This window comes from Rhyacophila brunnea, unplaced genomic scaffold (genome assembly GCF_057557595.1).
Source record: "Rhyacophila brunnea isolate RB1 unplaced genomic scaffold, BYU_Rbru_1.0 scaffold_7, whole genome shotgun sequence".
Lineage (NCBI taxonomy): Eukaryota > Metazoa > Arthropoda > Insecta > Trichoptera > Rhyacophilidae > Rhyacophila > Rhyacophila brunnea.
The window spans coordinates 13,724,793-13,751,920 of record NW_028233339.1 but is presented as its reverse complement, the minus strand read 5'-3'; the positions used below and the strand labels follow the sequence as shown (position 1 = coordinate 13,751,920).

Here is a 27,128-nt window from a genome sequence, read left to right as displayed (position 1 = left end):
TATCTATTCTAGAAAAATCTACGTTCGATTCCAAACTTCGTGCTGCGAATACTGAATTGCGTCTAACGTCTTGGGGAAAAAAGAGCGAATTTTTTTAATGCACAAGAACTGCCCTAGCTCACCCACACATTGATAAAGGGTTGAGTTTTTCTGATGAAGGTTCAATGTTTGCTTAACTTGCCTTTTGCTTATTGGATATAGAACCTTTCAAGCGTATTTCCAATATTAAATTTGACGTCAGATACAAAATTCTATATTATATTTGGATATGAAAAATGAAACGTAAATTGGGCTTGTAGAGCATAATAGCATATAATGCGAGTATACCTTATAATATAATAACATACATATCAAAAACATAAATTATCCAGGGCTTGAAATGGACCAGAGCGCACCGGAGCGCCGTTCCTGTTCGTGAAATCGGTAAGACTATAGCTCCGTCTCGTGCATAAAATAATTTGACCGTCTGAACTAGATAATCCATATAAATAGAAAATCAAACACTTATTTTTATGAAATACATATAAAATTTGATAAATACGTAAATATTTTCAGAAAAATGTTGAGCGCTCCGGTTCGTAAACTTTTCCATTTCGAGTGCTGAAATTATCTAAGTATAGTTATCTGAAATTGTTGAGAATATTGTGACAAGTAACTAGATTAGATAGGCAGTATTATTTCGTAAGATAGTTTCAGGTAAAACGTTGTATTTTAGACCTGTGTTTGCAAACCAGTGTATTATAATGTAAGTGTGTCAATCCGTTATTATTTTAAGTAAAACTTTTAAATTAAATAATTTTGTGAGTCGCAAAATCCTAATTAGTTTTGTATATTGCTAAATATAAAAGGTTGAAAAAAAACTATCTTAAATCAATCACGGCAAGGTCTTTGAATATAGTATAACAGTTTTTAATTTAAGCTGAAAATTAAAACAAAAATGGATCATAAATAATTCGGAAACACCGCATAAATATAGCTATTAAAAAAATTATATGATTAAGAATTTATTTAATAAGTGTGTTTCTGATGTATTTCCGAATTATATAATAACCGTTAAAGAATGATATATTATTCTTAAATTTTTTGAATTATCCGTTGAATAATAAATAGTTTATTAAATTATTAGCAAGTGCAAGTACGTTATAATTATAATGTGGAAGGATTCTGACACCGGTTAGTAATAATTTAAATAATAAATACTTTGATTTAAAACCCAGACTAAATTATCATAATTTATGAAGCGCTTCAGAAATGTAAAAAGTATTAAATAATTTAGTCAAAATAAAATAGGACGCACATGGTTCAATTGGATCCAGTGCTGGTTTGAGTCCCGCTAGGTGTCAGTTTTTTTTCAAAAAGATTTTTTATAGTATACTAGCTGAAGTACCCGGCTTCGCACGGGGTCGCTTCGTGGTTATATTTATCTTAGATATTTGAAAAATAATAAGAGGTAATTATTTCTTTAATATTAAAATATCTGTGTAATACAATATGGCAATATGAAAATAATTATAATAGGAGTAAAGGTCAAACATAAGAACACTAAATTAAAATCGAATCCAAAATATGAAAACGTTATTAATGTTATAAATATGTAGTAAAAAAAAAATCAAAATTGGATGGAACAAACAAACAACAAACTTTGTATGTTATATAATAATAATTTAGAAACCGCACACAACTGACAAAAGTTTCATCGCAATCGGATGAATGGTATAGGAACGCATACGAATAGTAGAAGAAGATGATTTTCTAATTCAGAAACCTTCGTGGGCATGCGCATGACAACTCACCAAAGTTTCATTGCAATCGGATTAATGGTATAGGAACGCATACGAATAGAAGAAGAAGAAGATGGTTGTACTAATTCAAAAACCTTCGCGGGCTTGCGCACAACAACTGGTCAAAATTTCATCACAATCGGATGAATGGCATAAGAACGCATACAAATAGAAGAAGAAAAAGATGATTATAGTAATTCAGAAACCTTTGCGGGCAAGGGCACAACAACTCACCAAAGTTTCATTGCAATCGGATGAATGGTATAGGAACGCATACGAATAGAAGAAGAAGAAGATGGTTGTACTAATTCAGAACTCTTCGCGGGCGTGCTCACAACAACTGGTCAAAATTTCATCGCAATCGGATGAATGGTATAAGAACGCATACAAATAGAAGAAGATAGAATAGAAGAAAAAGAAAATAGTTGTAACAATTCAGAGACCTTTGCGGCGTGAGCACAACAGTTGATCAAAATTTCATTGCAATCGGATGAATGGTATAGGAACGCATACGAATAGAAGATAGAATAGAAGAAGAAGATGGTTGTACCAATTCAGAAACCTTCGCGGGTGTTGGCACAATTACTGACGAAAAATTTGTTGCAATCGGATGAATGGAATAGAAACGCATACGAATAGAAGAATATAGAATAGAAGAAGAAGAAGATAGTTGTACTAATTCAAAAACCATTGCGGGTGTTACCACAACAACTGACGAAGGTTTCATCGCAATCGGATAAATGGTATAGGGACCATACGAATAAAAGAAGATAGAATGAAGAAGAAGAAGAAGATGGTTGTACTAATTCAGAAACCTTCGCGGGTGTAGGCACAATTACTAACGAAAATTTTATTGCAATCGGATGAATGGAATAGGAACGCATACGAATAGAAGAATATAGAATAAAAGAAGAAGAAGAAGAAGAAGAAGATGGTTGTACTAATTAAAAAACCATTGCGGGTGTTACCACAACAACTGATGAAGGTTTCATTGCAATCGGATGAATGGTATAGGGACCATACGAATAAAAGAAGATAGAATGAAGAAGAAGAAGAAGAAGAAGAAGAAGAAGATAGTTGTACTAATTCAGAAACCTTTGCGGGTGTTGGCACAATTACTGACGAAAATTTTATTGCAATCGGATGAATGGAATAGGAACGCATACGAATAGAAGAATATAGAATAGAAGAAGAAGAAGAAGATGGTTGTACTAATTCAAAAACCATTGCGGGTGTTACCACAACAACTGATGAAGGTTTCATCGCAATCGGATGAATGGTATAGGGACCATACGAATAAAAGAAGATAGAATGAAGAAGAAGAAGAAGATGATGATTTTTCTAATTTAGAAACCTTCATGGGTGTGCATACAACCACTTGCCAAAATTTCATTGCAATCGGATGAATGGTATAGGAACGCATACGAATAAAAGAAGATAGAATGAAGAAGAAGAAGAAGATGATGATTTTTCTAATTCAGAAACCTTTATGGGTGTGCATACAACCACTTACCAAAATTTCATTGCAATCGGATGAATGGTATAGGAACCATACGAATAAAAGAAAATATAATGAAGAAGAAGAAGAAGATGATGATTTTTCTAATTCAGAAACCTTTATGGGTATGCATGCATACAACCACTTACCAAAATTCCATTGCAATCGGATGAATGGTATAGGAACGCATACGGGACAGACACACAGACAGACAGACAGACAGACATTCATTTTTATATATTAGTATAGCCTATACTCTTCCCGCAAGTGCAAGCAATAAGTTTACAAAGTTTTATCGCAATCGGATGAACGGTATGGCTGCACATTAAATACGAACAAACAAACACACAAATATTATTTTTTATATATTAGATATACATATATCTGAGGTGTTTTTAAATAGTGTAACACTAAGTTTTGTTATATGCTATTTGATGTGAGAATTTTTTAAACTTTCATTTTGCTCTTCTGCAAAATGACTAAAAGTTAGTTACTGATAATATTATGTTCATTGTGGGTGTCGAAATGTTCTCTTTATTAATTTTGTTACTCTATGACGAGCACGAACAAAGGTGTAAGTCGTCGATAAAGCCAAATAAATATATAATTGTATTGTATATAAACATCTATATTCTAATGAATTTAAGTTGTGTACTATTTCATTTGAGTCTTATTGATTGTATTATTAGTGGTAGGGGGTTTTTTACAAACACTTTAACTATTCATAATTTGTTAGCTTTATTTTTTATTGTGATCCCTGACTTAATAGGTAGGTGATAAAGTTTTAACCTACTTTATTGTATTAAATTGTTATATAAGATAATAAGAAGAAGAATAATTAATTGCAATCATTGTCAGTGTGTATTTACGTTTTGGTGAGTGCACATAGTGCCTGAAGATGCCGAAAGGCGAAACTCGGGTCGCAAAAAACGACTCAAATAGAATAGTACAAAATTTAAATTAACTACAATTTATATTCAAATTCCATGAGATACCCTATCGATAGTTAATATTATAAATAAAATATAAATGTAATAATGTGTTTGTTTCAGGCAACACTGTTTTTCTGTTTTTAAACAGATTTCTTTTGGATAACCTAGTAAAAGGAGTTAAGTAGTCATGTTGATTTACCGGAAGTGCGCTATCGTTGTGCTGTTTGCGGAACAGCGTCCCCACGGGATACAGTCCGTACGTCCCCGCCATTCGAGGGTCTTCCAGGCGTCCGATTAGCGTATAGTTTCCCTCGGCGTCCCCGTTTGCATCTATGTACGCCATGTATCTGTTTAACACACAAGGAAAAGTGAGATGAGTACAGAGCCATCTTTGGGTAAACAATAAAATATAATACGTAGCTAACGATGTTAATTAGTTATAATAATTGAAAAAACTTTTCCGGAAATGTTATTGTAAAAATATTAATAAAGTATAACATTACTGACCGAAGTAAAAAATATATAAGGCAATGAAATTATTGAATAAAACACGGATTTGTTTTCACAAAATTATTTGAAAAAAGATATTGATATCATCATTTAATTTAGAATCTCATATAATATTATTTTTTTTTGTCTTAAATCATGATTGTTTTGAAAATTGTTTACATGGTAAATAAAGAAAATAACGTTTTTAAATAATATATTAATTAATTATATAATTAAATAATGATCAGGACAGTAGTTGGTCTATAATAGAATTGTCGATGTTTTTTTATGAATACAATCATTCCTAATATTTATAAATACATACTTTCTATCTATTTTTCTTAGAAGGTAGGCTTCAAATAATCGCGTACTATGTAGACTTCGCCACTGAATTTTACTAAAATTGTACTACATATATAATATATTATTTAGTAATCATACCAATCAGCATTATAAATGTGACGTACACCCGATCCTCTTTTTGCACGGTTTGAAAAAGTACAGTTTATTTTTTTCTTATTATCTATTATCTTTTATTTGCACTGCTTTTTTTGCTTTACCACGGTTTAAAAAAACTAAAAAGAATAAAAATACGCATGTATGTACATATTAATCAAAAAATTGCGTTGCAATGGACCACACGCCACTGGTGAATACATATGTTGTCACCGGATACCACCCAGACATACATACGTAAATACATGGTGCCATTAGTCAGTCACTTCGGGTTCGATATGAGAGACGCGCCGCGTGTTTCGGCGTCAGCGTCATTAAATAATTCCAGCGATGAGAGTGATTTTTCGCCAGAAAAAAAACAGCATTATACGGGCACGTTTATTGTCAAGTAACGAGACTGAATCAACATATTTCTCCATGCTAAATTTAATTTAAATTGAAAACTATGTATCTTTATGTATACATATTTTAATGTATAAATAATTAATAAATTTGATTTATTTTTGAGTTCAAGAATTTCGTATTTCGAGTTGATTTTAAGTAATAGAACCTATCTACCATTTTTGTATAGGTACCTTATCTTTTTTTACACGGTTTTGTTATGCACGGTAGTCTTTGGAACGTATCCCCCGTGCAAAAAGAGGATCGGCTGTACTTTGATATTCATGTTTTGTTTTCAAAAAAAATTGGAGTGGCGGAATCAATTGTCAGCAGTTTTCTCAATGATAACCTAGATCAACACTGTTTATTATGATTTATTTGATTGCAACAAACGTTACATCCATCTCCACTACTGCTGCTTTTATCTCCTCATCACCTCTCCCTCACGATACATAAATATACTATTATTGTGGTACTCGTATATTACCTATGTCATACGCAATAAGATCTTCAAAGTGGTTATTGTATAAAATAAAAATTTAATTTTGATGGAATATTTTATGACGTGTGTAAAAGAAACACTATATTATATGAGTATTAATTAAATTAATTCTTAATTATTTATAGTATAATAATTATTATAGAAGCAAGTCTGATACATAACATATGACTATACATGTTGAAATAGTTTTTATATATAATAAATTGTATAAAAAATATTAATAACAACAGAAATAAATCTTAATATTTGGTTATATATTGTATTTTTATTTTGAGCAATAAAATTTGGCTACCCTTAGTCGAGTAGTTGGCGTATTCATTTCATTAAAATAATACAGCCATTGTTTAAAAACTACACATAGAATAATTCTAAATAAATCTTTCGAGCATAGTGCCCAGTCCATTTTGCCCGAATAGAATAGGGTTAGATGCACTCAACCTAATGGAGTCCACTTGTTTACGTGGGACCAAATTATTCTTGACTCTATGGGACAAGAACTTTCAACACAAATTCACGTTGAGAATATTGCAACAAATGAGAGGAATTTCGCAAAACGGAACTCGGTGTTAGCTTAACCCATAGCTTACGGGCCGCACAAAATTGTGTTTTTGCTAATTACTTTTCAAATGAAAATTAACACGTTAATTACAAAATTAATTAAAAGGGCCCGTAAGCATTGTGTTAATATATTTCCATGATATAAACATAAAATATAATGATTGACAGTAAATCGTATTTCAATACATGAATGAAAACACTTGTACAATTTCACCACATTACGGTGTCAATGATGAAGTCGTCTCAGATAAAAAAACCCAGATCTGGCAAATTCACATATTGTTTTCCAATGACGTATGTATGAACTAAAATTATATCTTGAAAAAGTGCAAGAGTTAGAACAATCTAATATCCATATATTGAAAAAAATGTTTGGAACAGATGGCCACTGTCTACATCGGAATATAGAACCAATGAAAATAAAATCAATATACTTTATAAGTATACAATTAAAATTCTGAAACTACTATTCAAAATAGTACATTATATATTGCACAGCATATACGTTGCAATAATAAATTAATTAAACGAAGAATTTTGGGAACATTGTTTTGTTAAGTGTTAGCAACATTCCACTGAGAAATTATATTACGGTGAGTTGACTATATGAATCTAGATCGATACTTTGTCTGGCTAGAGAAACGAATGGAAAATTTTGGGACACTATAGGTTACCATGATTAGACAATGTATATAAAAAGTGGATTTATAATTTGATATCTCAGACTGGTGAAATGCTGTTGTTGTTAACACTATAATATGTTTAATATATCTTCGGTGTTTTGTAAAAAGGGCGAATCAATAATTTTGGTAAAATCGAGATTTTAATGAAAATACAATATGTACCCCACTAGCTTTGTTGTCTAAAAACGGCGAATTTGTATCTCTATAGGAAAGTACTTAAAAACGATAATCGACTCAAATTAAATTAATTAAAATTACGAATAAAAAGCGAATGTGACATATTAGGCCTTTTAAAATATTATATAATAATGCCTATTATAATGATAGTATTCTTTTTACGCTTTATTATAAATTTGTTAGATATTTATAATCATCCACAGGTCATAAACAAATAAATGTCAATAGTTAAGAATCCTCCTCCTGTAAAATAGCATTTTGGTTAATTCGCTCTTTTTACAAAACACCGACGATATTTTCTAATTAACGATCGAATAAGTAAATGTATGAAACTCTATTAAAATTGACAGATACCTATATAGGTTATAATATTAGAGAGATAAAACCAACAACGTTCATCTTAAATTATTTACGTTGTCCTCTAATATTATTACTACAAAATAATAGAATGTCGTTTTTTTAAAAAAAAACTGTGTATGGTTTATAAAAACTGGTCGGATAAAGTTAATGAATTTTATGATTTTAAAATTTAATTGTACATTTAGTCTCAGTCTTTTTTTGTGTTGTAAGTATATACGCTTAAAACAATTTCCATTAAAAACTGACCACCTTGAACCCAGTAGGTAGTAATAAAAATTGTTTTAAGAACTTTGGAAAAGCCCATTAATATTTTAAAGCTTTAAGATAGAGGTGTACATACCTATTATATTTTTTATAAAAATATACCCTGAACTAATATAAAATAAAGAACCACGTAAACGTCCTAAACAATACGTTTTGAAAAGCGTCAAATCATTTCTACCATAAATTAATAATAATTAAAGCTTGCGTGACATACATTAGACAGCATCAGGAAAATATCGCACTATCTCAAAATAATGCTACGTGTGTTTGTGTTGTGTAACAGCTGTTGACAAAACGTTGGCCAGTGTCCGCTCAAACCGGTGCTCATCAAGAGTGTTCCAACTCACAATTTTGTTAGCTTAGCTACTCTACTAGTACAAGTAACTCATCCATGCGAACGAACTAGTATATTACGTAGCGACTCACCTAGTAACGGAATTACGAAACGTGCAATCAAATACAATTTACTAATACATAATATCTTTAAATAGGTTTTTTATTAATTAATGCATATTATTATCTAAAATTAACTGGAACAATACACCAAATTTTATATAAAAAAATAAGATATAACACACAAACAATAATTAAAAAAAACTTTAGTAATTCAGTTTTTTATTAAGTAGGTTATACAATATTTGTTGTCATCGTCCCCACATCCTGAAGCGGTCCAACCTGGCTAGGATTTTTGGCGTCCCCCCTACCTATCGCTTAGGTTAAAGGCAGTGTGACGTTCTATAGTTGCGTATTACAAATAATAGTGTTTGAGGTAAAAATAAGGGTGTTTTTATCGATTTTTGTATTTTTTAATACACCCACTTTTACGTTGTTATGCATAATTATGGTTTTCCAAAATCGACAAATAACAATAAAAAAATTGCATTGCACAACCACATATTTTACAACGTTTTTATTAGCTCGTATTCTTGTTTGTCCGGTACAGATTTTTCCTTGTGTGTCCAGTATACATTTTTTCTTGTTTGTCCAAGATTTGTATTGGACGATTGAAGATTTTTAGCTAACTTTCCGACTAGCTAGACATTTGAAACTTTTAGAATATATCAGAACAAGACGACAATGCATTCTTTTAATACTTTTAGCCATTTTTAAGCAGAATTGAATTCATTTTTAGTTAATTCTGTTTTGTATGGAAAGTTATTATTGTTGGTTGCTAAGGGGGTCCTAGCAACTAAATTATTAATATATACGTTCGTTACTATGCAAATCAATATGCAATGTCAAAATGACATTTCAGTATTCTATATTTATTCAGTATTTCTATCAAGTACAATAAAAAGTTTTTATTAATACATAGAATTGTCAAGTTTATATGATTCAACAGAAAATTGAAAAACGTGGTATATAAAAAGTTCTTTTTATCTTGTAATTATTTAAATGTTAGTATACTTGAAGTGAAGCAGCGCCGCAGGCGATTTATTTTTTATTTTTAGCGCAATTTTGAGATGCGTGTTTATCTCATTTGGCTGGTCGTACACGCTGGGCCTTGCGTAAGCCTGATCCCTGTCAGTCCCCATTGTGAAAGCCGTGTTTGTTATATTGGTTTTTATGAACGTATAGATGTTTTGATTTAAAAAAATATATATTTTCATATTTAATTTTTAGTCTATGTCATGGCTTACCAAAGATATGTATATGTTTGATAAGCTATGACAGCTAAGTTTAGAATATAAAATGTTGTGCGAGACGACAGACTGTTTAAACATTAAAATATTATAAATTATTATCCCAGGTACGATCTGCAGGCCTATGTTATAACTGGAGATATAAAGTCACCCGACGACATCACGTAATTGTGACGTAAGCCAATACACGCTCGAGGCAAGCCGCCCAACACACATTGATCACCATAGATATTATTATGCTGAAACACCTATTTGTGTATGGGGACAATGGATAACGCCACTATTTTAGTAGCGTTATTTTCTCGAATGCTATTATCACTCCGGTAGTACGTCACAATGATGTCAAATGACGTCATGTCGACCGGGCGACTACAACTCGCAAGTTCTAACATAAGGCCCCTGCTTCGCAATAATGTAATTATTGATCATTTGTTTATAATATAATAGAACAATTTAACTTTTAAAATGCAGAGAATATGCGGCATATTCTAGCGCGAATGAATTACGCAGGGCGAATGTGATTTTTGTTACGGTTAGTATTTTGAACACCACATACATCAATCCAATTATATCACATTTTCTCGCTTGGCACTGTCCTGACCAGTCTTGCCAACTGTAATTCACAAACATATGTCAGATAGGTAGAATAAGAAAATAAACCAGATGGCAAAAAAATGCTAGATTTTCTCAAAACTCAAAAAGTGTTTAGAAACCAAGGCCTGAACAAAAACGATGCATGAGTGCGAGTGAGAAAGTATTCGGCACCCTTACAATCTCTGCGACACGCGCTAGAGTAAGATAAAAGGTCTACTAGCTACACGCCAGTTTCCAAAAGTATCGCCATCAAATCGGGGCGAAACGCTTCACATAGCGTCGATAGCTTGCGAGCTCGTGTTGCTAAAATTGATATTTTTTGTGTTAAACATAAAGTCAGTGGTAAATATTTTTGGTTAATTAAGTAGAAAAGATGGTTCTGTGTGTTGTCTTAAAATATGGTAGCCGTACTGATAAGCAAGAAGATGGTATTACGTTTCATAAGTAAGTTGATACATGTTCGTGATAATTTATTTGTATTTTATTATATATTTTAATATCAGTGACCTAGTGTTTCTTTAAAATAACTTAAATCATGGATATCTTTATCTAATGGTTGCATTTTGACCGCTTAAAAATACTATATAACGTAAAAAAATAGAAAATTATATTTTAATTCTGAGCGTCTAGTGCGAGCATTTTGGGCGAGCACTAGCGAAATGGTCTATGGTCTCGAACATTTGTAGACGAATTCGTTCACTCGCTCACAAGCCAAACGCAAGGCACGCGGCTTCATTTAGCAATGCAACGGGTGGCGTCTAGATGTATCTATAGTCTAAGTTAGAAACTAACCTTTCAAAAAATATTTGATAATTACTAACCTTTTTTAACAAAACAAAGGTCGACAAATAGTTTCGGATTAAGCAGCTAATAAGCAGTGAGAAATTTAATCATCATTTGTATCTCACATTCATAATATAATGTAATGTACAAAAGGCCAGCATGTTATTTTTTATGCAAATCTTGTATACTTAATATTCTGGCTTTATTATAAGAAGTTTTAAGCTGTTCGACGTATCGAAAAACGTTAGATTTAACGCTATATATCAGATGCAATATTTGCAAGCTAGTGCTAGATCTAGCTAGAAAAACAAAGTTTGCAATGCTGGTTCTGACTTTGTCTTGTTTGCTATCAAAACTATCGAACTCCACGATAATATTGTATGTTTATACTAATCTGTGTCATTTTTAATTCTGTTATTTGTCAATATATTGACGTATTCAACTTTAAAAAAAGTCTACGCAGTTACGGACTTTTAGTTCACATATTTATTTGAATAATCGTATACGTACTTCATGCGGTATCATTTTCTCTTAGTCTAATATAATAATTAGTGGTTTCTAAAAAAGGCCCATAATATTATCTTCTTAAAAACAAACATGGTAAGTATTTATGAAATTTAACATGAGAATGCAATGCATTTACTTAATATAAAAGGTCATGAAAGATTTTAATATTATCTCTAAGAGGAATTTAAATTCCAAAATAAAACAATACGCTTCTTGATTTATATCAGTTATAAAGTATAAACAATGGAACGAAATGGAGCAGTTAGGAGAAGTAAAAATGATAATGGTATCAAAGTGTAAGCCAGCTAAAGTCCCCATGGTTCGTTTACTCACCCCATGGCGCTGTGGTAGTGCGTGTTTTTAATGGAGTTGATGATGTAGCTTCCATTGCGAGGATTTTCCTTCTCGCGGAGGGCGTTCAGGAGTGCCCCGGCATACAAATGGACGGCGTCATACAGATAGGCTGCTTCAGGCCTGATCTATGAAATAGAAAGACATAATTTAAAATGGGAATAACGTCACTATGAAACCAGTGCCTACCACCTAGTTACTCAAACATTGATTTTATGACACTTTTGCCTATACTAAATGACTGATAATAAAAACAATGCTATCTGTACATTCATATTAATTTTATTACGTAGGTATCGTATATTACATAATTACAAGTAGGCGATATTAACTAAATATTATACACAAGAATTCAATATGTTTAATTGAATTAAAACCTAGCTGAAAATAATTCATGAAAAAAGCTTGGTACAAATGGGACATGAAACCACTTCCTTCGCAATTTATGTGAGAGCTTTATAACTATTGACAGAATGAAAAATACCCCATATGCTATTATTCAATTCAATTCATTCAATTCAATTCATTTATTTTACATATTTTGGACATTACAAATTATAAGTTTAAGACGTTCACAACATGACATTTAGAAACAACGAAATATTATTAAAACAATATTAGGTACATAACAAAAGAGATAAATCAGGATTAAGTTATTCTACAGTATAAATGTGTAAATACAAAAAAAAATATATAGGTACAAGGAAGTACACCGGATGAGTTAAGCAGACCCTATTTTAATGATTTATAAAATAACGTCCACCTATACTCATCCTTACGTAGATGGAATATATCAATATCCGAAGCGATTTGGTTAAAAAGAGTTATTGCCCTCCCAATTGGCATCACCAATGGCAGGTTAGTTCTGCTCCTCGGGAGAACAAACAACTGATGCTCCCGATTTCTAAGATAGTTATCAGGGACACACAAGTCAATACTACCAAAAATGGCAGAGTTATCATTCACACCACGTATAAGTCGAAAAAAATACGTGGCCAAATATTGATATCTTCTAGCACTTAAACTACAGTATGTAAGCATACCTAAGAGAAAGTCAGTTGGATAAAGCCACGGATAGTATCCATATAACCTCAAATAAAGGAGTCTCAAAAATTTCTTTTGAACTCGCTCCACCATAAGGTCATATTTCAACTGATGCGGGGCCCAAACAATCGACCGACTCTCAAGCCGGCTTCTCACTAAGGAATTATAAAGAATTTTTAATACAGTAACATCTGAAAAGATCCGGGAAGTACGCAAGACGAAGCCCAACATTTGTAGCGCCTTTTTACAAATGAAAGCAATATGACCAATAATATATATTGGAAAAATAATACTCGCGAGGCTCTGGTAAACGATAAAATATTGCATTTTTCAATATTGAAGTCCAGTTTATCCATTATCCATATTTGTCCATTATGTAATATATAATAATATATTTTATTAATTGGCTCTACAATCATATGTAAATTTGGATCGCCTCACGAAGAACTAGAAATGAACGTTAGTGACATGCTCAACCTACTAGTTGTGAATTTTCGCCAGACTCTGGATTTAAAACCGAGATCTACGACATTATAAACCTGACGAGTAACTGTTCGGCCATCGTGGGCTATATACCTACTTGAAATAAAATGTTATCATTGGTAATTGTTAAAGTTCTCACCAGAATTTCGATGGATGGGGTTTCAAGGTATATTTAGTCTAAGTTTATCCAAGAGTTTTCTGAGGTTTTTCCAAATTGTGGAATAAATAAATAAAAACAATACAAATATGCAGCATATAAAATATTTGTTATATTGTATTTATATTTGATTGTATGCAAGTAAATTTAATACTTTATTACACTACTGTCTTTTAAATTTATCTTTACGACTACACACATAAAAATAAAATGCAGGATTAGGTCGCAATAAGTCATCTAGTTTATGTGCAAGCAGTTTCGGTATATTTGAATCGCGAGCATTTTTTGAATTCAAAAATAAATGTTCTTAATAATAATTGCGTCAAATGTTTAAAAAATATTTTTATTGACAAAACAGAAGGCATGGCCGGTTCACTCGAAGTGACAACTTCACTAACTGCACTCGAGTTTATAGATCGTAAAATAGAGTATAACTGAATAGTTGCAATATGGCGTAGTTAATAAAAGAATATTAAATTACCCACCTTATTACAAAGATCAGGATTGCAATACCGTTATTTCAAAACTAGTATCCCAGTATTTTTCGATACCAAAATACCGGTTTTAAAAATCAAACAATACCGATATATTCTTTATTGAAAGTGGAAACAAAATGTATTTAATAACATAAAAGGTTTAACAGGAAAAACATCAACGTCTATGCCACTTAGACAGGTACTTTTGTTTTTTCCACAATATATTTCACGAATCACGGCATTGGTATTTTCATTTTGAATTGAAATCTCTACGTAGGTACAGATAATTTAGTCGAAGTATTTATTATGTAGCTACATGGTTGTATGCAATATTATATGACAGAGATGGAAATTCTGAGAAATAGTAATACATTCCAACACTTTTCCTCGCATATTTCTTCTACTTTAAAGTTTTTAATTATTAATTGTCGTGGCTTAGCATTGCGATTATAAACATGAGTTTTAAACGTAAATCATAATATAAAAAAATATGTCCATTACTGTGTAGGTAGGTACCTACCAATTCACATTCTCACCAAATTCATTCATCGTTATAAATCCGATATAGTAACTTAAACTTTTTTTATACAAAATTACAAACGATACCTTCTAGTTATGGGCAGTTTCGTTCAGTCAATTTTTGTTTTCAAGAGAGATTCTAAAAATAATATTTTAATTTAAGAGTCTGAAAAAAGTGATTCTTCAGTGTGCCGCGAAAATTTCATAATAATAATACCATTCCATAAGTCAAAAATGTTGAAAACCACTGGGATATGTTACTTTAATTGTTTTGTTATTATTATATTAATAATACTCCCTTTTAATAGTAGAGGCATGTTTAAAAAATATTTGAGTGGTTTTTTAATTAAAAAACACCCACAAAAATTGCGTTATTTTACGTATAACGCAATATAATCATGAAAAGATTGTAATTTTCAGTTTGGTTTGAATGTCATCTAATACTTGATACTCTTCTGAAATTAATATATTTTGTATGATAATTAAGGAAATAATAAGATTAAAAAAATATATAATAACTATATACATGTATCAACTGTAAAATTAATTATAGCTTATGATTTAGATTGTTTATATAAAGTGTGATAATATTTTATCGGTCTTTTTCTATATATATATATTAGTTTTGCTAGGCATTTTTTTTTATCTACGTTGTTAATTAAATGGAATTACTGTATGATTGTAGTTGTTTTATATTATGTGATATGTGTATTTTTTTTAATTGATAGAAATCGATATTTTTTAAATATCGACATTTTTTACAAGTCTGTAATATTCAAATGTATATTCCGGCTATATTTCTGTAAAATCGGTCATACATGAGACACTTTGAAATTTTGCCAAGACAAATTCAGATTGAGAATTTAATTTGGACGTTGAATAAGAGAAGGCATTGTTAACTTTTACATTGAAAACAAGAAAATTTACGCACATAATTTGATTCATGTTTCATATACGCTAGAAAAAATACGTAAAATTAATACGAATAACAAAAATAATAAAACTCTGTTATAATAGACGATTTACCTATATTGAAAAACAAAGTTGTCAGAAACAGCGTATAATATTAAATTTATAAAAGTACCTACTCAAAACAAAGTAATAAATATTAAATTACAAAGTAAAACAATATTACAAAATTCCAAAGATATATTATTTTTTATTATTATATTTTTACACTATACCTATACATGACTATATTTCACTTGCGTGAGGATGAGTTTAGGTGGGCGTTGGTTTATATTTAAAAAAATAGTTTAAATTAGTCCGAATACTTCTTTGTATTTTTTACCACGTTTTTCTTAGCTCGTATTCTTGTTTGTCCGGTGGTTGTTTATCCAGTACAAATCTTGAAATCAATTTTGAACTAACTTCCCGACTAGCTAGATATTTGAAACTTTTATAATATGTCAGAACACGATGCCAATGCATTCTTTTAATACGTTTAGCCATCTTTAAGTAGAATTGAATTCATTTTCAGTTAATTCTGTTTTGTATGAAAAGTTATTTCGGAAGAAATCCGTAATCCAATCCACTATTATTGGTTGCTAAGGGGGTGGTCCTTATTAATATATACGTGCGTTACTATGGAAATCAAAATGATGTTCAGTATTCTATATTTGTTTGTTGCAAAATAGCGAAAAAATGATTTGTTGACAATTGCCTTATTTGTCCTAAATTATTAATACATAGAATTGTCAAGTTTATATGATTCAACAGAAAATTTAAAAACGTGGTATATAAAAAGTTATTTTTATCTTGTAATTATTGTTTCTGTTTTAACATTAATGTCTTTGTTTTCTGCCCATTTCATATTGGGAACGTCATAAATTTACAATTTGTAAACTTCACCATATTAAATAATGTAATTACTTCTATTGGTAAATAACCATTTCGTTCCTGAGCGGAACAAAAAATATATAAAATATTTACTTAGACTTATATGCGCTTTTATATCGCTTATAGAAAATACTTAATCGTAATACTATACAGCATGTAATAAACACATTACCATTTTCATGCCTCCTAAATAAGTGACCGCGTTCCGGTAGTTGAACGGGGGGCGCTCCATGTAGCGGTTGACGAGCACCGAAAAGTTTCTGAAACCGACCGGCGCCGTCGGTACGACGCCTAGATAGCTCCGGAAGGCTCGCGCGGGCAGGGCGTCGTGGACGTGGTGCGCGTTGCTCAACAAGCCTCGAAGATATTTCTCCGGGAATGCTTCGTCGTACTGTTCTATGTCCACGCCGAGGACCCAGTATTCACCTACAAGATAAACGATAATAGTGTGTCTTAAGCCTTTATAAATTTAGTATTTATTTATCCAATAAGGTTACGATTAATAACCACACCTTATTAGTCAACTACAAACATAGTTTACGCATTTGATTAAGTAAATAATAGTGTATTTAAAAAAAATATATAATACAAAAATTACTAACTAATTGAGACTAATTACAATTGAACATAGTATAATTAAAGCACATTATTTTAATAAATAAATAAATAAGTACAATATTATTGTAATCATAATTTATGAAAGCTTTTCTTTGCGAATTGAATTGACTATCAACTCAGCATGCAATATAAATATTATGAGGTGTTGAAGTTTATATTCTGTTCAAAATTCATCAAAAATGCCTAAGTTTGGATAACTTGAACACTTTTTAATTGTCTTTGCATCTTTACCTCAACTTTCAAGCCTTAAACTTCAACCTTACTTTCAAGTAATACAAAAAATAGGCGAACAAGCTACTGGAATTTTAAAAGGTTAAAATATTATACAATATAGATTAAGTAAAGTTAATGTATAGTAGGTGGTAAATTAGATACAAATCTTTGATACAATTTTTATTTAATTGAATTCAATTTTTTTATGGGGTCAATATTCCGATGTGGAGCTTGATCACCTCACGGAGAGGTTTCAACAGCTTTTTTCATGAAATTTCCACATCCTATTAGATTAATGCTCTGGATTTGAGCTTACGACTTCTGTTCTGTCACGCAAGCTGTTTTAAATTCTAACAATTCCATTATCTACGACACACAAACGTAATTGATTGTGAATCATATAATGAATAAAACCAGATGGACGACTTTACAAGCGGACACGTTATCACTATCGTGTGTTATTTAATTCAACGTCATAGTTAAATGTACCCCTATATTTATATGTATAAAAAGATACTTGAATTAAATTTACTACGTAGCACTCAGTTAGGGTCGTTTTGATTGAGCACCCAAATGAAAATGACACTATTAAATTTTCAATAATGTGTAGCTATTAATTAAACATTCGATACTGTGAATATTAATAGGTTATAAAATCATTAATATTGATCGTGTTTACGATACTTAGTTAATTATTTCGTATATACAATTAAAACATTCAAACAATAGATTAATGTGAATATTGTTATATAACATTGGATTGATATCAGGTAAAATAAATTATTGTGGACAATGTTCTATACCACATTCATCAAAACTTTAATAAAATATTAGTTATTCTTTCTCCAGTATACAATTAACAGTTAATATTAGATAATTATAATTTAAATTATATCCGTACTAACCTTTATCAAATAAATTCATTTCTTCCATAGCAACAACCAGCCCAAGATGGTCGTAATGATTTCCCAGTGACACATAAACTGCGAACAAAAAATATTAAAGAAACTGAAAATTTGAATTATTTTTTTAGAATATTAATACTATAGACCGAAGGTACTTGATGGAATTTGAATTTAAATTCTAATCGATTTAAGTTTTCTACTATTCCATTTGAGTCGTTTTTTGCGACCCGGGTCTCGCCTTTCGGCATCTTCAGGCGCCCTGTACACTCACCAAAGGCAAACACACACTGACAACGAACACTCTTAGTAGTATTTTTATTGTTTATAAAGAATATTAATCTATTATTAGGCTTTGACGATTTTTTATAATATGCTATCGAGTGTATTGATATTAATAAGATAGGGTTTTTTTACTAATTTGGTTTTTTACTGACATCTATTCATAATTTGTTTGTTGAATTTTTGTGACCTTTGACTTGATAGGAGGTAATGGAGTCTTTACGTACTTTATACTATTGATTTATTATATAAGCTAGAGTTAAAAAAGAGTGTTCGTTGTCAGTGTGTGTTTGCCTTTAGTGAGTGTACACGGCGCCTGAAGATGCCGAAAGGCGAAACCTGGGTCGCAAAAAACGACTCAAATGCAATATTACAACATTTAAATCCATTATAAATATTTTTTTTAGAGTTGGTACAGGTGTTAATTGTCAAAATATATAATTAATAATATATTCAACAGGGCCTACAAAAACATAAGTAGATATTGCAAAACATTTTATCTGTTAAATTAGGAAGGGCACGTTTCAGATTTTAGAATCAAAATTTTATCTGTGTAAAATGGAGAAATTTAGTGTTATGTAAAATCAGCAAGCATTTTAAATATAAAAGAATAAGAAATAATACTATCGACTGAAGGTAATCGATGGGAATTTAACATAACTAAAAAAATTTGTACTATAGGTACTATAGAAATCGATTTCAACTAACAGAGATTCGTTTTTCTACATATTCAGTCTCTAAATAAATTTTACTATGATAAATATACATACAAATGACAAAGAATAACGTTTGTTACAGTTTATATACCTACCAAGTATGTTAATTAATTAAATAATACATTATTTAGAAGTATAAACATTCCAACATCCAGAAAATGCACTTCAAAATACTTAGGTATTGTAATTTTAACGATCGTTGTCAATTTATTTTGATATATAAACAAAAAAAAACATTTTCTATAGCGGTTTCATATATTATACAATATATCCTCGGATCTCTAAGCATACTTACTATGGAATAGTATAAAAATACTATTAGATTTTAATAATATGCCATCAATAGTCATTAATAACATGGTTGGACCAATCATGGTCACCCTCATCCCAATATTTCCCTTCTACCTCTAATTAAAATTATTGTCGCCATCCAGGCGTTCAACTCAATTATGGAGTCATCAGTCGACCGTGATTGATAAACGGTTAGTTACATTAAGACAACGAGCACGTCAAGACATGATACAGTTTGACCGTCGTTAACGCTTTAATTTAATTCGTGAGTGTCATTACGAACTCCTTCGATAAAACACCTGGCAAGCCGTGATAGCGGCACTTGTGAACTAATCGTAAACGCATACAAGGTGACTTATAAGGTGGCGGTTCAACCGCGTTGCATAAAAATCGCCACATGTCACCAAAGCAATCATTCAGTCACGAGTTACGGTTAGACCGCTGCGTTAATTAGCGTAAGTCACCCAATCATAAAATCATTATCCACTAAGTGTAATCATCCATATAAAGAAAGTGAGAGTGCTCACAACAATCAGCAACAAGTGTTTACGTGCAGGACCCAGGAGTCAGAAGAGCGACCCAAGAACCAGCAGTCCGGACCAGCTTAACATCAAAGGTTAGTGCCTGTACCATAGTCCCCACAAGGAGGGGGCTGACAGGACTCTAGCATGAAGGTTCGGGCTTAGAGGGGGCCCGGCGTGGCAAGTCGACCAGTTAAATGAGAAAAACACACACCACAATTTTAAAATTAAAAAAGTCGCCTGCAGCGCTTTTTTACTTATTTATTTTAAAATATGTGTTTGTGCTTTTTATCCAATATGGCAACGGGTTTCATTTTCCTTCACAAAAGAAGGTCGCGATCAGTGCTTCATAATATGCTGAGTGCCAACAACTCAATAAATCAACTAGATTTATTTAAAAATGGAGAACACTACTGTAGAAAATTACACTGGCCTTAACCTTAGCGATAAGTAAGGGGCCCGCTTCAGAATGTGGGGACTATGGCCTGGACACACCCCTTCTTCCACTGTCCCTCATCAACATCCAAATCCTCAACCCCTCTTCATACAGTCCACAAAAGCGTAGCCACAACATTATATTCAAATATTAAAATATAACAGTAAGAATGCTACATTGAAATTAAGAATGCAAGTATAATATTGCGTTTACAATTTTATTACAGAGATGGTTTCTAAAGTACTACGATGAAATATTTCCTCTGTTCATACTATTTAATGAAATGGAATAGGAGTCTATTGTTAACTCATATAACATGCAATATAATATTGAAAGGAGGTTGCATAGTTAATCACGAAGACTGCTCTATATGTATTATGTGTAATTTGTGATGGAAATTATACGAGCGCACGAGAATAGTGAATGCATCAATCATGTTATTAACACGTTAGAGATTTTATTGATTTATATTACAAAAATAGAGCAGTAAAAGTAAGTATTGAAAAAGTTTTATTGTTGACTGACTTCACTAAGAAATTGTAAGATACATTTTAATTATAATTTGTTATACTCAAGTGAATTTACGGTGTTTGTTAAATTAATAGAAGATATTTTTATTAATTAGTTGTTATCGCATACTTCAAATTCAGCACAATGTTTTTTTTTCTTTCTGTTCTGCCGAATCCTATTGTGTATATATTTTTACCAAATTATTTCACCATAGCCTATGTTTCATTTTACAACGTTTTTATTCTTGTTCGTCCGGTGGTTGTTTGTCCAGTACAAATCTTGCAATAGATATTTAACTAACTTCCCGACTAGCTAGACATTTGAAAATTTTAGAACATATCAGAACACGATGCCAATGAATTCTTTTAATACTTTTAGCCATCTTTAAGCAGAATTGAATTCATTTTCAGTTAATTCTGTTTCGTATGGAAAGTTATTTCAGAAAAATCCGTAAAAAGTAAAAGACTATTATTGGTTGCTAAGGGGGTAGTCCTAGCAACTAAATTATTAATATATACGTGCGTTACTATGGCAATCAAAATTAAATGTCAAAATAACATTTCAGTATTCTATATTTGTTTGTTTTTTATTTACTTCATATCAAGTACAAGTTTGAGCATATTGAGCATAATAATTCAATAAAAAAATTAAAAACGTTGTATATAAGAAGTTCTTTTTATCTTGTAATTATTATTAATAATATGGGTCATCGATGCTATTTAACGATGGGTATATGACAATGTATTAGTAAAGTATTATCGATCGATAATAATCTGCCATTAGCTGCCGTGTTTCGTTGTATTCTGCTAAGTACCTATTCAAAGGTAAAACTATCTACACGCTTTGGGCATAACAGGCAAATTTGTAAATTTGCAGGACAGTTTTAAGTACGAACTATATTGATTTCACCATAATATTATATTTAAAAAAAAAATAGTTGTAACCTTTGAGACGCTGAAGAAAACATTCAAGATAATGTTACCCCATATATATCTTATTTTTCGCAAAAACCTATGTACCTCTTCCTATCATTTAAAAATCGTCGTGAACAGAATAAGCCGGCAAATTTGTTTAGTTTAATAATTATAAGTCCAATCACACATTGATAATCGTCTCGACTGGGATATAGTCATGAATCAAAACCTGGCGCAACATTACAACTTTCTTCCATGCGCATAGGCAAAGCCATGTTGGAACAGTGACATCACGTGAAAAGCTAAAATGTATGATGAAGTGCGACATTTTGAAATTATTCCTGCGTCACATGTCAGGTGAAATATGTTGTAAAAGACATCAGCTATTTTTACTAAAATTTTGCAATCATGCGGTGTGCGATGGTGCATTTAATTACACGTGTTTTCTGAATGCCAACAAAATTACATCAACAAATTCGACGTATTGCAGTAGAGACAATTTTGTATGTGAAATCCGGTTAAGGTTTTATGTGGTGAACAAGCAGGGTTGCCAGATATCCAAAATTTCAGATCGGGACATTCATTATTTCGAACGATCAAAATAAAAATAATTTAAAGACTTACGGAATAAATTAAGAAAAAAACAAACAATTTTAATTAAATTATAATATATACACAAAAGAGAACATAATACAAAATAGTCACATAATAATCCGCAGGAATCGCAGTTATCAAAATATATATTGTATTGATTAGATAAAATTATTACAGGAATTACATTTTGATTTAAGTGCAAAAAATATATAATCATAACAGTTTTATTAAAAGCTCGAAGCTATTCCGAGCTTTTCGCTTGTTTCAAAATATGTTTACCTTCTTAACTCGATAAATTTTTTCTAGGGTCATTACAATTGTAATCTCGCTGATAGTTTCAAATTTTATTCATGAAAGATGGTACACCAGGCTGTCTACAAAAATTAAGCGAGCCTCTTTAACTATATACGTACATTTTTGTACATAAACAACTTTTGTTAAGTCGGGATATTCAGAAGCAATGCGAGACTCGGAATTTGTTTGTTGAACTCCAGACAATCCCGCTCAAATAGGAACGTCTGGCAACCCTGTGAACAACGGACTCACCTATCTACTAATTGGTATATTTTTCTTAAAGGCGCCATGAAACGAAAAAGTTTAAAAACTGCTGAAATAAATTACACACAAAAGCGTCATAATAAATCTATAATACGTGAGTAAACCGTTTAAAGCTATTTATTTTCCTTTACTGTTATCCTTTGAAAGTAGAACGAGAAAAGATGAAGGCATTAGATGGAGCTGCGACTTCATAGTGCTTTCTAAATTAGATAAGCATTATCAGATAAAGGAAACTCGCTGATATTTCATGAAGTTCACATTAGCCAAAGGTATTCTACGTGACTGGCTTGGTTAAGTTAAGACATTCCCATACTATATATATAAATGTACACACGCATGCAGGCTTAGTTACGTGGGAGGCGTTTATTTCTGGCTTACTACGAGGTATCTACGATAATCGTTTTAGCCGGATTATTTTTTGTTATACGTACGGGAAAAACTAGCAAGTTTTTTTTCTCATGAGAAGTCTTTTAATAAATTTGTTGTCGTTTTGTTTTTATCTTCTTGTGGTGCCATCTTCTACCGAAGGTTGACGACCAAATCGCAGTACGCTTATCAATCCAATGCCAAAATTGAACAAAGTAGAAATCTTCATTGAAAATAGATAATTAAAAATGAAATTTGCTTACATGTTAAATGCTTAGTTATTGTTAATTTAAACGTAGTTAAGTAGATATAGTGCAGGTTGTTAATTATGTAAAGCACACTATTGACCAGAAATAGATGTAAGTATGCATTTTTGAGTCCTACACTGCATCAACATTTTTCAAAATATTACTTCCAACAGGTATATTTCTTAGGTATCTGTATTACAATATATACCTTAGAATAGCATCAGAAACATATAAATTTAAAAAAAATCTTGGAACAAGTGGGAACATAGATATTTCAATTGTCAGGCGATTGCTCTTACCACTAAGTTATCAATCCTAGTACTAACAATACAGATAGTACATAACAATTACGACATATTAGGTGTTTTAAAACACAATCACTACTGAATTTTTAATTACCTTTAATTACCACATTTAAATAACACGTTAATTATATCTAATGGCCAAATACTCTAAACGCGCCAGTCACGGTGTTAGCACTAAATGAATTAATACTGTCAATAATATATACAATTTATGTCATTTTAATCGAGATAATAACGTTGAAAACTCGATTCATAGATGGTCTCAGGATTACTTAAATTTTAGTCATGATTTATTTTTACCAATGGAGTCAAGAAACATTATTGTAGCATGTATGATTTTTTTGTCCGGAGGAGTTTCAACCATACACCAGACCGAACTTGGAGGCTGATACGTGAATCGATGACTTGCCGATCCCGCTGATTTGTTATTTGTAAAGTTCTGTGATTTTATTCCTGTGATTTTTGAAAACCATTTTTTTACTATCGCCAAATGGTTATATACTTATGATTATTAATTTAACTGAAGACTTTCATATTATATATGTTTGGAGTATGTATTTTCGTTTTTACTGTAGAAGAAATATGGTTGATGATAACTGTCAGCTTTCTTGACTCACACTTAGAGAAGTATTTTTTACAGTTTTTCATTGAAGCCACATTTCGAAATGATCCAGTCATTTCCTCTGATGATTTTTTTTCTAGTAGGATTCAAGTCAAACACGATGTTTCGTTTTACCAAAGATTTTTCTTGTCAGTACAATTCGGAATTTGAATTTTTATCTTAAAGAATGTATCTAAAGATTTGTATTAAATTTGCTAGAAAACTTTTGTTATTAATTAAATTCTGTACATTAATAAAATTTAATTATTATAAGGAATACAATGCAAAAAAACTTTTCCAAACTTTTTTGAATTTTGTAACAGCACAATAAACACTTAAGATTCCTGCACCAGAAAACTTTCTTTAATAAATTATGGACCGTAAAATTTTATTAATGAACCTGATTTCATATAAATGTAGCAATTATAACACTCAGAATTACAATGGTGACATACTTTAATATGTATGTTTTGTTGTCAAAATAAAACAATGGAGCGGAAGCGACCATCAGCATTTCCTCAATCATAACTAGATAAGTAGGGTTGATTATGATCTATTTAATTGCGACAATATTTGTAATGTATGAACTGCATTTGTATAAATAGTAAATACAATCCATAACCGTAATCCATGCCGCTACTCACTAAACGAAAGATTTAAGTATAACTAAGCATATCGCCCGTAGTCAGCAATAATCGAAATAATATTTTGTTGTCGGTAATTTATTTGGAATGTTCTTTAAAGTGCTTATGCATAAAATTGACTTTTGTTTTTTTTATTTTCTTAGTGTTGGTACCTTTTATTAGGGAAAATACTGCATATACACAACCGTTGAAAGCACGCTGCGTTAAGCATCGCAATTTACGTTACTACTTCACAGTCTCGGCTTGGTACTAAAAGTTTCTCCTGAGAAATTTCCCAACACGACAAAAGAAAAATATCCTATGACACAACGAAACAACTCCTTTCTCAGACAAAGTAAAAAAAAACAAATATACCCATTAATAACAATTAATGTACAAAAAGGCCTAAATCTACCACCAAAAATCCTATAATGGACAGAATTAGGGTAATAAATATTTAACTCGTAATAATTTTGTATCTTCGAAACCAAACGATTGAAGAATGCTAGAACAGTTTTCCGATATAAAACTAATTCTATGAATTTTCGCGTGATGGAAAAAACACTGTTATGTCACACTTGCGTGGCTTGAAGAAAAAGACAATAGTTAGTCGATATTCAAAGGTGACAATGTAAATAACTTTAAGCGTTATGTCTAACTTTGCCTTACACTGTCTTTTTGTAAATAATATACCAATATTATAATATATTTTAACTGATTTATCTGCCTGTCACTCTGTCTGTAACGCATAAGCTATGTCTCCCTGATGCATGTAAATTTGCAATCAAAAACGTATATCGTATAAATAGAACGCCCGCGTAGTGTACCTCTCATATATGCTGTACTTAATTATTAAGTTGCGTATATGTTTTTTCCTCACATTCTTGCTCTCGTAAAATATATCGGCTTTATTGAAATATACAGCTATAAGAAGATGTATGAACTTGTTACACTAAATTAAAAACATTTTCTCGTAATCTCTATTCAAAATTCATATATAATAGTATTCTCTTTTTGCCAGTTGATGATCCACTGTTGTACATTCATAGGCATCCTTGTGATTTTCATAAACTCGGTCAATCTGCGATATTAGTGTATTCGTCTATTTAGCCTTTCAATACTTCAATGTCCTGTTGGGGTCCAAGCTGGTCATAACTTCTACTGACATGATTGGTCTGCTGATACTTAACTCTTGCAATGCAACAGTATCTACGTAGTTTATTCACCGGCGTATATCTTCATTTCTGATGACGTTTTCTCTAAACATTTGTTGCTGTGTTTATAAGTATACGGTAGTTCGGAGTAGGTACATGATATAATTCAGTTTACTGAAAGCAGCCCATCCATATCGAATATTGACGCTAAGCTTTTGAATCTTCAAATAATAAGGCTATAACTTATCGATATAAATATTAATATTAAACACAAAACTAACGGCTTTCAATATGCGGTAGCAAGGCGGCCAAAACACATGCGTAACGAAATCTAGATCGATTTTACTTATACGTGATATAACACTTTTGATTGTTAAGCCACGGGAAAAGTGGAAAAGTCGTGTAGGATTTGAGTACCAAATAAGATTGTCGTGTTGACTCAGCAGGGGTCTACCATAAATGCTTGACCGTAAAACCCTTGCAAAGAAAAACTAAAATAAAATACGTACGACGAAGTGTAATAAGTACCTACATATCACGTTATAAAATGTGTCACTGTTATTCCTACTTTTTGTTTATTTCAGTAAAACCACTTAATAATAATTATAACCACCCCTAAATATTACCTATATACACCCCTAGTGCTATTACGCACATCTGGCCATAAAATATAAACGATACAATTTAATAAAATCAATTGATAATTTATATTAAAAAGAGTTTAACCACGAATAATAAGTAGTTATTTATGAGATGAGAATATTTTGTCAATGTCTTTTATGGTATTAACTGTAAATAC

At 31.2% G+C, this 27,128-nt stretch overlaps 1 protein-coding gene across 1 annotated transcript in view; it reads right to left on the bottom strand.

Annotated features, from left to right (window-relative positions):
* Positions 1 to 27,128, bottom strand: part of LOC147064519 (guanylate cyclase 32E) — a 264,366-nt gene that overhangs the window by 65,763 nt on the left and 171,475 nt on the right. Inside the window, exons 7-10 of the mRNA XM_085957667.1 lie at positions 18,214 to 18,291; positions 16,650 to 16,903; positions 11,942 to 12,087; positions 4,411 to 4,558 (exon numbers count right to left, since the gene is read on the bottom strand). Coding sequence (XP_085813793.1) covers positions 4,411 to 4,558; positions 11,942 to 12,087; positions 16,650 to 16,903; positions 18,214 to 18,291 — 626 coding nt within the window. The remainder of the gene's footprint in view (positions 1 to 4,410; positions 4,559 to 11,941; positions 12,088 to 16,649; positions 16,904 to 18,213; positions 18,292 to 27,128) is intronic.